At 39.1% G+C, this 12,775-nt stretch overlaps 1 protein-coding gene across 4 annotated transcripts in view; it reads left to right on the top strand.

Annotated features, from left to right (window-relative positions):
• HECW2 (HECT, C2 and WW domain containing E3 ubiquitin protein ligase 2) overlaps positions 1-12,775 on the top strand; it is a 182,829-nt gene that overhangs the window by 151,910 nt on the left and 18,144 nt on the right. For all 4 annotated transcript variants that reach the window (XM_063340740.1, XM_063340739.1, XM_063340742.1 and 1 more), the window contains 5 exons: positions 2,781-2,901; positions 4,987-5,100; positions 8,780-8,932; positions 11,016-11,114; positions 12,371-12,500. In XM_063340740.1, the coding sequence (XP_063196810.1) occupies positions 2,781-2,901; positions 4,987-5,100; positions 8,780-8,932; positions 11,016-11,114; positions 12,371-12,500 (617 nt within the window). The remainder of the gene's footprint in view (positions 1-2,780; positions 2,902-4,986; positions 5,101-8,779; positions 8,933-11,015; positions 11,115-12,370; positions 12,501-12,775) is intronic.

Here is a 12,775-nt window from a genome sequence, read left to right on the forward strand (position 1 = left end):
CCATTCATAAACATGTCATGAGTGGTAGCTTTTCAAGCTGCTGGACCTCTGTAGGACCTATTTGAAGAAAGTATCCAAAAACCTTAATGATCTTATGGCATTCTGCAAAGCAGCAAAATATAATACTCACATGTATTGATATTTTTGGAAAATATATGGGTTAGATGTAACTGTTTCCCTTTGTTGAAGAGAAAGGAAGAATGAAATCTGGATGTTTGCACCTTATTTCCAACTGCAAACTTGGCAGTCTTTTATGAGTAAAACCAGCTTTGGCCTTCAGAGTCATAATTTCTTCATGATTAGTACATGCGCCGAAGCATGCTGGCAGGGCTTCACTCTAACAAAGTCATTTCAAAATACATTCAGTCTTTAACATGGTATTTTCATCTATTCCTCAAAGAAGCAGCACACAGTAAAGGATGAACAGTGATGGTTTTAGTCCTGTTCTCCTTAAAATTGTAATCTCTATTCTATTTCATAGAAAAATATAGAGAGACCATTGAATTGCCCTGTCAGTCTGCGAGTATGCGTGTTTGTGTTGGTGTACAAATGACTTTTTTGATGAGAAATTGTAAATAGCCCATCATTTCTATGAAGGCTCTGTGTTTTTCTGTCAGCTAAACTGGCTGTGCTGCACTGCAGGACGTTGTGTGTTAAGGATCCATTGTTCAGATCGGTCACAATCAGTTCTACTTTCTCTTTTGGGAAAGATGAATAGTCATGAAGATACTCTTTATATCTGCTTTAGAATATAACCTCTTTGAAAATCAAATACGATTATCACATCACTGGCATTTTTTAGCTCTTCCATTAACATCTTTTGTTCCCAAGGCGGACGTAATCACTGTAATTGCCCAGGAATTTCTTGGCATATGCATCTGATTTGCAATGAGGACTTGTCATGTGCTGACAGCATAATATACTGCTGATTTCTGAACCGTGAATTAATGTGTTACCAGGTTTATGCACTGCGGTATGTCTCAGCAAAAACTTCCTTCAGGGGTTAAGATTAAAGCATGCTTTTGTTGCATTTTTTTGGCGACTATGTTTTTGTACCCGCTTTGACCCAAAGCGAAACAAACAAAGTAGGGGGAAAAGGCCAATAACCAAAAGGCTGATTACAGTTTCAAGTTTCTGTAAGTTTTCTAGAGAACTTAGCTGAGTGTACCTTTAGAAGCCCTTGGTGCTCTCAGTAAAAGAGGAGAACCACAATACATTAATCAATGACCGTCATTTGTTTTTCCAGAGGGGTCCTGCATGTTGGAGCTCTGAGGATTCCCTGGCGCTTTCTGTTCCTCCCACACACCACTCTAAGCCTAGAACGAGTGGCAAGTGTCTTTCTGGTCAGACAGGTCTTTCAAAGACCTGTAAATGGCACCCAGTGTTAATACTGATCTCGCTTGTTCTCTCTGCGATCTCTGCAGAGAGATCGACTCTGCAGCTTCTTCCAGCAGCCACTTCCGCAGGATGTGCTCGTCGCCTTTGCCGTCAGACCCATACGCTTTGTGGCTAAGCAAGCTGCTCTCTTTTCCCCTGGTCTCTGCCCACAGGCTGAACGGATACACGTTTTCTCTCTTTCATAACCTGAAAACGTTGCGTTCTCATGCCTTCCCCCATAGTAGCAATAAATGTTTCTGTATTGGCTTAGTTTCTTACAGGGAGCCAAAAGAAAACTCATGTAAGGAAGTGACTGTCACTTAAAAGACAGAAGTCTACATGTACGTGCTTCTAAACTGTTCATTTGTATTTCCAGTGCATTATGGGCCTGTTAGATGACCACCTGTTGCAGATAAGTAGTTGACAACCTATGTATATTGTAGGGCATGAGAAATTTTAAACAACCCCTGAGTTTTTGTGGGAGATGTCTACACAGGCATGCAGGGGAGGAATTTAATGTTAAAAAAATGAGGAGCAAGAAGAGGAACGTAAAAGGGCTAGGATTAACTGCTTATTTGGCACACTGTCTTGCAGTCAAATCAATTGAAGTAATATATCCAGAGAGGCAGCGAAAGTTCTAATGGTCGTAATATTCAGAGTAGATGAGACTAAATACCTAATTTGTATATACTAGGCTTGTGCATGCAGAGGTGAGAGTATGCCTTTTTTTTGGCAAACGATCTCATCTCTCCCTGCTTTTAAGAAATTGACCCTCAAAAATAGTTTCTCAAAAATAAATTCACTTAGACGACCATCACGTATGTTCCTGCAGCTACAAGTGAAAAGTTCCACAAACTTAAATTTGGTAGTCTTTCCATTCTTCCAGTATTTTTCTTCCTTTTACTTCCCCAAGGAAAAACTTCTACTAGGGAATTTCCAAAAGTCTTCCTTCTTCAGCTTGATGTATTCAACAGGGGCACAGCAAAATTACAGTCTGTTTATGCTTCGTTTCTGAGTTCCTGTTTTTCTTAGTAAGATTAAAACCAGAACAGAGCAGAACATTTATTACATGAGCTATTTTAAAGGTTATACGTAAAGTGTACTTCACAAACAAAAGTTAAATCTTTCCAGTGGATTGTGCTGGTTTTTTAGTCCATCTTCTGCATTGACCTAGATTTGCTCTTTTAAGAATTACTTTAGAAATATGATACTATTCAAAATGAGCAACCAAAAAGTCTTGTATGCAGAGCAGATTTGAAGATATGTAGCTTTTACTCTTTATAAAGGTGACTAAACCAAACACATACCACACCTTTTGCTATTAAGGAGTCTTTTCAGTAGAGGATGGGACATTAATCGTTTCATATCACGACAGCTCATCCTTTGCGTATTGCTTCCTGCAGGTACTCAGCGTGCCAATGCCCGAGCTCCAGCTCCTTACAAAAGAGATTTTGAAGCCAAACTGAGGAACTTTTACAGGAAGTTGGAGACTAAAGGATATGGACAAGGCCCAGGGAAACTGAAGTATGTTGAAGAATCTCAATAAACTGGAGTTGTTTCTCAGGCAGCTTGCCTTCGCCTTGCACGTCTAGAGGCTTCTTCCCACTAGAAGGAATGCAGATGTTACGGTTACCCTTGCACTTCTGGAAATACAAAGCGTGTCATAAAAGGCTTAGTGTCAGCATGTGATTCATAGTGGAGGACACAGCAAGTTCTAAGCACTTCTTTTTTTATGTTTCTTCCAACTATATTTTCATACAAATGTTACCAATAAAGTGCCAAAAAGCGCTTTGGGAAGAGGCATGCAGAACAGGAAGCATCTGAATTCTTCCATTATGGCAATTGCTATGATATAAACAGTTATATTTTCTCATGTCTTTTTCTGTTGAAAAAACTAGGTAGGCTTATCTTCTTTACATCATTGCCTGTATTGGTATCACAGTCCTCTTTAATAAAGAGGACTCTTAAGATTAAATATTATTAAATTCTAAGGATCGCCTTAAAAACCTGCTCATATTTTTACTTCAGCTCTCTGAATGCTAGAGTGCTGGGAGTGAGGTCTTTCCTCCTTCATGTATCTGGTAATTGTGTGATTACATACTGTTGTGTTAAGGATCGTCATCATACGATACCTTCATAATTTTGTAAATTACCAAGTCTTGTACCAGGTATCGAACTATTATAGTTTGATACGCTCATAGTAGCCCTGAGGCACTAGAACTTTATTTTTTAACTATTTCTTCTATTAGAACGGGGGGGGGGGGTGGGGGTGTGTTAATTATTTTTATTCCCCTTGGTCAGTCATTTCTTGCATTTTGCAGGAATTAGTGCAGAGCTCAGACTTCATTTATATGAGCTTGTTAAAAGTTTTCCACAACTGAAATGGGATTAAAATGGTATTGTTTAAACAATCTTAGGAGGCAGAGCTTGGACCTTGTCTGCATGTAATGTAATGAAATCATAAACACTTAAAGCTTAATCTATGAAAGTTTTGTCAGGAGTGCTGGGGCAAATAGCTGGTAGAAGAAGATGGCATTTGCTACGTGTAAGATCCATTACATTTCTTCCACCTTTTTTCCCTGACCTATTTGCCATCACACCGTGGATTTTTAAGCAGAACAACAGCTTGATTGTTTTAATAGCAAGTTTTCTCGGGGTTGCTTTCCCGGGCATACACTGACCCGCTACCTTTTTTTGAACCAGGACCCCAGTACGACTTGCATACTGCCTGGGTCCTCTTGTTGCCCAGGTACCTTGGCAGTTCCTGGCCTCTCCGCTTCTGTGTGCAATCTGTGCACACATCTCTGCACAAGCAGCATGGCCAGCAAGGGCTTTGCGGGAGGCTGTGTGAAGGGGGAAGCTGCCTCTGTGCAGGCAGCAGCAGCTCCCAGCTTCACTCTGACTGACTGATCAAACGCACGCATAAGGCAGTATTTGAATATAAAGCATGCTAAGTTTCAGGAAACTAATTAAACACAGGTTTTTTGGCAGAAGATAAAATGTTTAAGTAAGGAGGATTCTTTCACCTCTTGTTTTAGATCTTTATGGCACTTCCTCACTTTCACAATTTTCTTCTAGATGATGTTTTCACATGCAATGCTTCAGTCTGGTTTTGGACAAACAATTGCATTCCTTCTAGACTTTTTGTCCCGTCACACGTACACTGGTGATAGTGTCAGGATATGTGATTCTGAAGTTACCATTCAGTGACTTTCCCACGGTTTTATCTTTTTCCTTGTTAAGAGACTGATTTTTACGTAAAAGGTTAGGTTCTTGCTTAGAGTAAGACTGATTTAGAGGCCCAGCTTTACAAAAGGATTTTAATTTTAATGAAAATGCCCGCTTCAGGACCTTTCCCATTGAAGCCTTTGATTTAAGGAAAAACCAGGGTAGAAAAAATAAAGCTACGCTTCTTTTTTATGAGAGACATTTCATTGAAATCTAAAGTAGATCCATGAGGGAAATAGACTAACAGACAGGAGCTGCCTGGTCCGGATCAAATTATCCGGCAGAAATGTGTATCTGTCTGAAGTAACCCTGTTACCTTGCAGTGTAAATAGTGTGGTTCGTGTTCACGAATTGCTGTTTCAAAATTATTTTGCTCTTCAGATTAATCATCAGGAGAGATCACTTGCTAGAAGATGCCTTTAACCAGATCATGGGCTACTCAAGAAAAGACCTGCAGAGGAATAAACTCTATGTCACGTTTGTTGGGGAAGAAGGGTGAGTAGAGCAGGGAAGTAAATGTGATCTCAGAACTCAGTGTGTCTTGCAGCTGCTGTTTCGCCAAACTTCTTGTGGTCTAGAGTGAAAAGAGGAAGGATTACAGTCAGGAAATGCCACATACATAAGCCTAGAACATACAGCTGTTCAAGATGACTTTTTAGGCATTGTGAAATGTAAAGCATTCTGCCTTTGCAGAAGTAATGCATGTGTTTATGTGAATTTTCACAATAGTTGGTGTGTGTTTCAGAATGTTGCTGGGAAAACAAAGAAAAAACAAGCAACTTTCTTATGTTATTCATATTTCTTTTCTGTCAGTGCTGACATTATATGCCCAGTGCTTGTCAAAAGACAGCTGCCATTTGTTGGAAGGAGGGTACTTCAAGGGTAAGCTAGAGGCTTAATCCTTAATTCAACTCTGGTCTGAGGCAATGGGAGCCGAAAGCCCTCAGTGCTACAGGAGGTGCTCGCTGCCTCTCCAGGCCAGGGCCTGTGTCACAAATAAAAGCAATTAGGCTGTTGCTAGTTTTCAGATAAACACAAATATTCCTGGTGTTTCAAAGTCACTTCAGGGAACACTCAGTCTGTGTCTAATGAAAGTTTAACGTGTTTCAGGTTGCGAGATGTGCGTTGTGAAGCAAGATGTGGTTAGGTTTTCTTTGCAAGTGAAACTGGAACGATGTACTATTTGCCTCTTTTGTCTCTTCACCCCTTTGTCAGATCTTAAAGCCTACTGCCTTAGACGCATATATTTTTATTGATATATCTCATTAATGTATTTTATACGTTCAAGACTTTATTCCTTGATATTTAGGAAACTGCAGCACACAGCTCTTGGAATGCTGTAGTGTGCATTATTGCCACGCGATGTGTGAGTCTTTAAAATAGTGAAGTTGTAGTAGAAACATCTCATACAAGATGAGATAAAATCAGTCTGCCTTTGAAAACCCCTAAATCCTGTTGTTTGTTCAAAGTTCACCCTGAAGTGCTTAGTGCTAATAAGGACTCACTGGAGTCTTAAAATAAAAAATGTTGACAGCTGAGAGCCAAGTGTGGACTTGTTCATATAAATAATATCACCCTGCTGTCTGAGGAAAAACTCAGAACTGGAATGGCAAGGCTGGTGCAGGATGAGATTACACTGTATTGACAGAGCAGGGCGGGGATGCAGGAACGAGGACTGTCTTGCACAGCCCTACCAGCCTTTACTTTCACAGCTGCAACCTCGACTCAGATTTAAAAATGAAAGGGAAAATTTTACCATCGTACCTGAGATAGAGATTGATCCAGATTGATGTCTGATGAAAGGAGACAGTCTGGCTTTTGCATTCCACCACTCTGTACAGCAAGATGAAGCGTGACCTGGAAATGGGGGTGACACATCCTGTTCCCATTACATCCAGCTTTACACAAGGCTCTCTTAATGGAAAAGAATGAGTTAATTAAGAGCAAAGTCAAATTAAAATGACGTCAATTCTCTATTTACAAATCTCTGTTTTGAACGAAGAAAGGATGTGTGCAAACAGTGTTGTTTCATCAGAGATGGTGCAAGGATACGTATCACATCAAACTATTTATTTGTCTAGGTGTAGAAAGACAGGTCAGGGTGGAGGGGAGGAGAACGATGAGGAGGAGGAATACTGAAAGTTAATTGCTTCCTATTTGCTCCTCCTTTTCCTTTTTTAAGTTTTTAAGTGGGAGTTTGCTCCTGCATTTCTTTTCCTCTCGGTAAAGAGGTGTAAGTCTTAGAGTCATGGGTAATGAAATCCCTGCAGATGAAAAGATTTTAGTAACTATTGATTTATTACTGTATAAATTAGTAAGTGGAGCAACTCAGGCATAGTTATTGCTGTTCATATGATTTTTATCATAAGTCTCATAATGTTTGGTATCTTCCTTGAACCTTCAATTTCTACAGTCGTGCAATTGTGATGCCAGTTTAATGATTTTACATTCATACTGCATGTGGTGATAAATGAAGGTACAAAGTATCAAACTTCCTTCAAGTTATTTCCCCTAAGTTCTATTAACTATTAGCAGAAGCTGCTTTACATTTAAGAACAGTAAATCTGAAGTATTAATGGTACTTCCTAGGAGACATGAGTCATGTTGCCAACAACATATTTCTCTACTCCTGAATACCCAAATGCCCCACAGTGGCAGCTGTTGTGTGGTTGCATACCTCTCATATGAAGTTTTCTCACCCTTGTGCCAAGCCTTTAATTGTGGGATAAATCTGACTGGCAGTGCAGGACTCTCGTGATTGATTTATTTAACATGACTCACAGTAACTCTGTGTACAAAAAGATCTGTATGAAATGGCTGGTCGTCAAGCACACAGTTTCTATTTTATCTTAAAATTTCGTAGTCGGTCTGATTCTCCCAGAAGTTTGCAAGAGTCTTCCAGATGACCCTTTGCTTGATCCTGGTATTTGTGCCAAGATTAAGATCCAACAGTTGTCCATGATACCTAACCATTTTGGTGGGGTTTTTTTCTGCAATTTGAGGATGGAATCTGCCCTTCTTGCCAGGGTAAAGATCTGTTTCAGTACTTCACTTCTGAAGCTTAATAGAAGCAAAGTGCTTCCAAATGACTGAAGGGAAAATGGCTTTTATTCAACACAGGAAAGAAGCTTTGTCCTCAACTTGATAATGGTACCTAACCTTTACTTTCCTGACAACTTCATCCTCAGAAACAACTCTCATCTAGGTTTGTCTTTTGTAAAAGTTCATGAGTCAAAACATTAGTAGCAGAAGTCCTATGTGAAAGCTGACCTTCTCTGTGATACATCCGTCTGTGCATTGTCTTAGTCAAAAGCAAGATCTCCTTAAAAGTCAAGTATGAAATCTTATATCTATAGAAGGTGTATCTTTATAACTCTTTGTTAGGATTCTAATAATCTCTTTTCCCCACAAGAAAATCTCTAGTTTCCCATTTTCAAACTCTACTAGAGCATTAACTTCATACTTAACTGAAACATAATGATGACCTGCAGCATAATGTCAAAATTCAGTCTCAGTGCTTTGTCAGCAATGAAGTTTGTTAATGATTCAGGAAGAAGGGGTTATTTAGATTCCTTGTTCATTAGTACCGGAATCTTGAAATAGCAAAAAAACCAACCCCAAACAACCAAAGGAAATGCACTCTCCAAAAGACATTTAAATGCGCTCAAGTTTGGAAGACAGACAAGAAAATTCAGACCAAGAAAGACAAATCACTGAAGTAATCTCAGATTATATTGCAGAAACAAAACAGAAAGATTATCCTGCAAATTGTCCTATTGTTGCAAATCTGCAAAGACAGAATATGAGCATTTTTCATTTTCATTCTTCATTTGTCAGATGCAGACAGATCTAATGTTAGCTCTTTTCATGTTTTCCCCCCCGCCCCCAATTATTTGGTAATATCCCTGTGGCAAAGAGGCCATTACGGCTGGAGCCAAAATTTTTGATGAGAGCAGCCTGCATGGAGCACTTCATTCCCGTCCTCCAAGCCATTCCATTTCAGAATAGCCCCATGAGGACTTCACATACCTTGGCATTAAGCAATCTTCAGGATAAGGGTTCTGGTTAAAATCTTAACCAATTTTAATTAAAATATAGCATAAGGAATGTAGATTTTCTGCATTTCTTTGCACACAGTGAACGCTTTATAGTAATGTCAAGTTTCTCTTTAAAGGTTGGACTACAGTGGACCTTCAAGAGAGTTTTTTTTCCTGGTGTCTAGAGAGCTCTTCAATCCGTATTATGGTTTGTTTGAATATTCAGCCAACGATACCTATACAGTACAAATAAGTCCCATGTCTGCTTTTGTAGACAATCACCATGAGTGGTAAGAATTATTTTTCTTTTTGTTTTTCAGATATGTTTTCTGTTGTTCTCCCTTGCAGACAACTGCTCATATCTGCTTGGACATACAACACAGAATCTGATCTTTTTAACCAGCAGCAACATAATCACATTTCTTTAGAGTTTCCTGATTTGTTTTCTTTTGTGGTTTTAAATGTTCTTATTTCTCACAAGGTCAGCAAAACTATGATTTGGAAAGTGCACCATGGGATTGTCTCAGAACACAACTCTCTGCATTTCTTGTACATTAGCAGTCATTTCATGAAAGCAATATTAGCCTCTCGTGCATGGCGGGGGAAAAAAAGAATGAAACATTGGCTTTTTGTCAGCTGTGGAGATTAAGGGAGATTTCAAACAAGTGTTACTGTATATAATTTGTCTGAGTCTTCCTAAAGAGTAAAGTCGTCTCCTCAGTGGAAAGACCCAATATACCAATTGGAAGGAAATCTATGGAGGTATCTTAATTGGGGGCGGGGGGAAGACTGCTGATTACATAGCTCTTAAGCAAAGTCTGTACGTACACACATAATACTAAAATAGTTATCAAGGATTTTTACTTAATCCCATTTTCACCATTATAAGCCAGTTTAAATCGCCCTCAGTTGATTTAAATCCTGGCATCACCAAAGTCTGTAAAGCTGTACTGTGAATATTAACAGAGGGTTCTGCTGTGTAGGTAGTTAGATTGCAGTAATAATGGAGTGACAGCTGTTCGTCTGTGTAGGACAGATAGGTACCGAGTTCTTATTTATTGGAAGCCAGTTATGAAGAATTCATATCAGAATGGAATTTCATTACTTGTTTTAAAAATTAATAGATAATTAAATGGTTGGCTGCATCCAGTTTAGTTAGTTGAAGCAGTCTACCTGTTGAATTACAATACTGCAATAATAGATGGCATATGCTGTACCGGAAAAGCAGAACATTCTGGCAAAAAGGGGAGAAAAAACCCCTTACGTGCTATGCAGCTTGTGCCAACGTTTTATATTCATCCCTGACTTCTGCAGTGCTGGACCAGAGACCCTGGGGGCAAGGGAGGCATAACCCCCCAGACCCCTTCTCTTTTTGGAGTGCTGGTGCCGGTGACAGCACTGGTCTTGTACAGGCTCAGGGGAGTTCAGAAAATGCAGCTGTGACAAGCAGTTACACGTGGAAGGAGAGGGCTGTGCATGCCACATCCTCATCTTGCAAACCCTGTGTACAGGCAGGCACAATAAGGCCCTAATCTTTCCCAGAAAAATGTTCCTGAGGATGCATAAACAGAAAGTTTAAGAAACATTTTCTTTGAAAAAGAATACCAGACTTAAATCTAGTTCCAGAGATGTGGAGGTTTTTTCACACTGGATCTTTATTCTTATGGGAATTTTTGCAAAGGCCCTACTATTTCAAAGCTGCTGCCATCTGATCCCAAACCTATGAAACTCCTCCCCGCCCCCATCCCCCAACCCTCCTTACTCACCTGACAAAATGAAGATAATAGGGTAAGAGAGAGAGAGGGGAGAGGAGGAGATCATTTAGATCCCATTGACACAGGACTGGAGAGCACTGTGGAACATATAAAAGCTTCAGGCTGCTGTTCACGAAAATATATATATATAGACCTCCATAATCACCAGTCAGAAGAGCGAGCAGAAAGGACAGAGAGCAAGAACCATCAGGCTGGGAAAGGGTAGAAAAACCTTTGGCCTCCCAGTAATGTGAAAACAAGCTAATCCTGTGTGGGGGTTTGTGAAGAAAATAGAGAGTGGCTACGGTTTTGGAAGATATGCTTTTATAAAGAGGCTGGTCTGGCAGGGGTTGATGGGGTTAATAGGGATTTGACATTTTTGAGAAGTTGCAACTTAGGTATCTGAGGGATTTTCCACACCCTGCGGACTTGTGTTTTTTCTGTGCCTTACTAAGAATGTACAAGAAAAAAAAAAAAAAGAAAAAACCAAAAATACCACAATTCAGACATAGCTATCTGATTTTAAAATGCTGTTTGGAAATATATGTAAGTTTTGATGACAGAGCAGTGTAGAAACCACAAAGTTTCAGTGTAACGATTGTAACTCTTTCTCTTCCAGGTTCAGGTTTAGTGGTCGAATTCTTGGTCTTGCTCTGATACATCAGTATTTGCTAGATGCCTTTTTTACACGACCCTTTTATAAAGCCCTCCTCCGAATGTGAGTAGAATTGTTCTGTCTCCTTTTTTGTTTGGTTCCTTCCCTGTGGGTGATGCCCTTTTGTGTATGGATAAATTATGGTGTTTTATCGTCAAGCAAGACAGGCCATTATTTATAACTTAATCATTTTATTTCAATGTAGGACTTTTTTTTTTTTTTAAAGTTTTATTGTTTCCACTTATGGTTATTAGCCAGTTACCTAGTAACTCAGAATGTTGTTTCTGATTGGTATGAAAACCTCCTGTTTTGTTTTAGCCATGTTATCAGCTTTCTTCTACAAAATCTTACGTTTGAAGTTGTACAATGAAATGCTGTGGTTTTATTCCAGATATTAATAGAGTTCTTATTCATTTGTCTTATAATGACTCACAGGATAGGATATGAATCACTTTGTATCTTAGACTGCAAAACCCATTCTCAGAGGTAGACCGATTGTTGGCAATCTCCATTTTAAGGAGCTTTACTTTGATATACTTTAGACTTTGTTTTCAGAACTACTACTCCTGTTCTTGCTGAAACAATGAGAGCTGCACTTGCTTAGCATGGCTGGAATTAAGACCTAATGAACTTAAGGTGCTTCACTCTTTGCCCTCCATTTGAAAGCTGTTTTTGAGAAGTCTTGAAGGATATTTCTCGTATAAAACATCATACATTCTAATAGTGTGGAGTAATGCATCCATTCCTATTGCACGTGTATTTTGAAAGTACCTAAATGCTAACAGAATAATTTTAATAAGAATGAGGATTTAGCTCAGATGAACTTTAATACCAGTATTGTGTGCCTGCCAAATTAAATTTATTGTTTAGCTTAGTGGTTCTCTAAACAGTAAAATTAAAAATTATGGCGCAGCCACCTTTGTACACAGCCTAATTCATGCAACTTCTCCATCTGAACCCTGGGCCTTCACTTCCCTCAGAACTGATGGGCCGTGCAGACCACCTCTGCAGATGGGACATTGTGCCCAATGCATCAGCTTTGATGTAGGGGCTGTTACTGCAGGATGTCACTTAAACTACACTTGAGTGTCTTCAAATCAATAAATTCTGGAGTTTTGTATATAACAAAACCACTTTGTGTCATACAGTAACTGCTATTACTATGCAAAACAAACAGATTTGAAGTAGTGTCTTCTTTATTCTATTGGCTCCCATTCTCAGTCTGTTTTTCAGGACTGTCCTACCTGAGTTTAGTTACTGAGCACATGCTACTGCCATCATCTGTATCATCATCTGTGTTTTCTTCTTCTTTATGTTAGACTCTGTGACCTGAGTGACCTGGAATATCTCGACGAGGAGTTTCACCAGAGTTTGCAGTGGATGAAAGACAATGATATACATGATATCCTAGATCTCACGTTTACTGTAAATGAAGAAGTTTTTGGGCAGGTGTGCAAGATTCTTAATTTAATTTCCTTTGTGTATTCTACTGCTAGATAAACATTTATTTGGAAGAATGATTATCATTCCATGGTGATTTTAACTTGTTTTTATAAAATTCTGGTTGATGAAAACAATGTTGAAATCTGAGTAGGGATTATTATTTGTATCTGGTCAAACATGTCTTTCTGGTTAAGGAGATTTTCTGGAGGCTATCTGAAATATCAAAATTTTGTATTGCTCTGCTGGAGGTAGTTTACCTGAATTTAAGTGCAGCAGAGTTA

The sequence above is a fragment of the Chroicocephalus ridibundus genome, chromosome 7 (assembly GCF_963924245.1).
Source record: "Chroicocephalus ridibundus chromosome 7, bChrRid1.1, whole genome shotgun sequence".
Taxonomy (NCBI): Eukaryota; Metazoa; Chordata; class Aves; order Charadriiformes; family Laridae; genus Chroicocephalus; species Chroicocephalus ridibundus.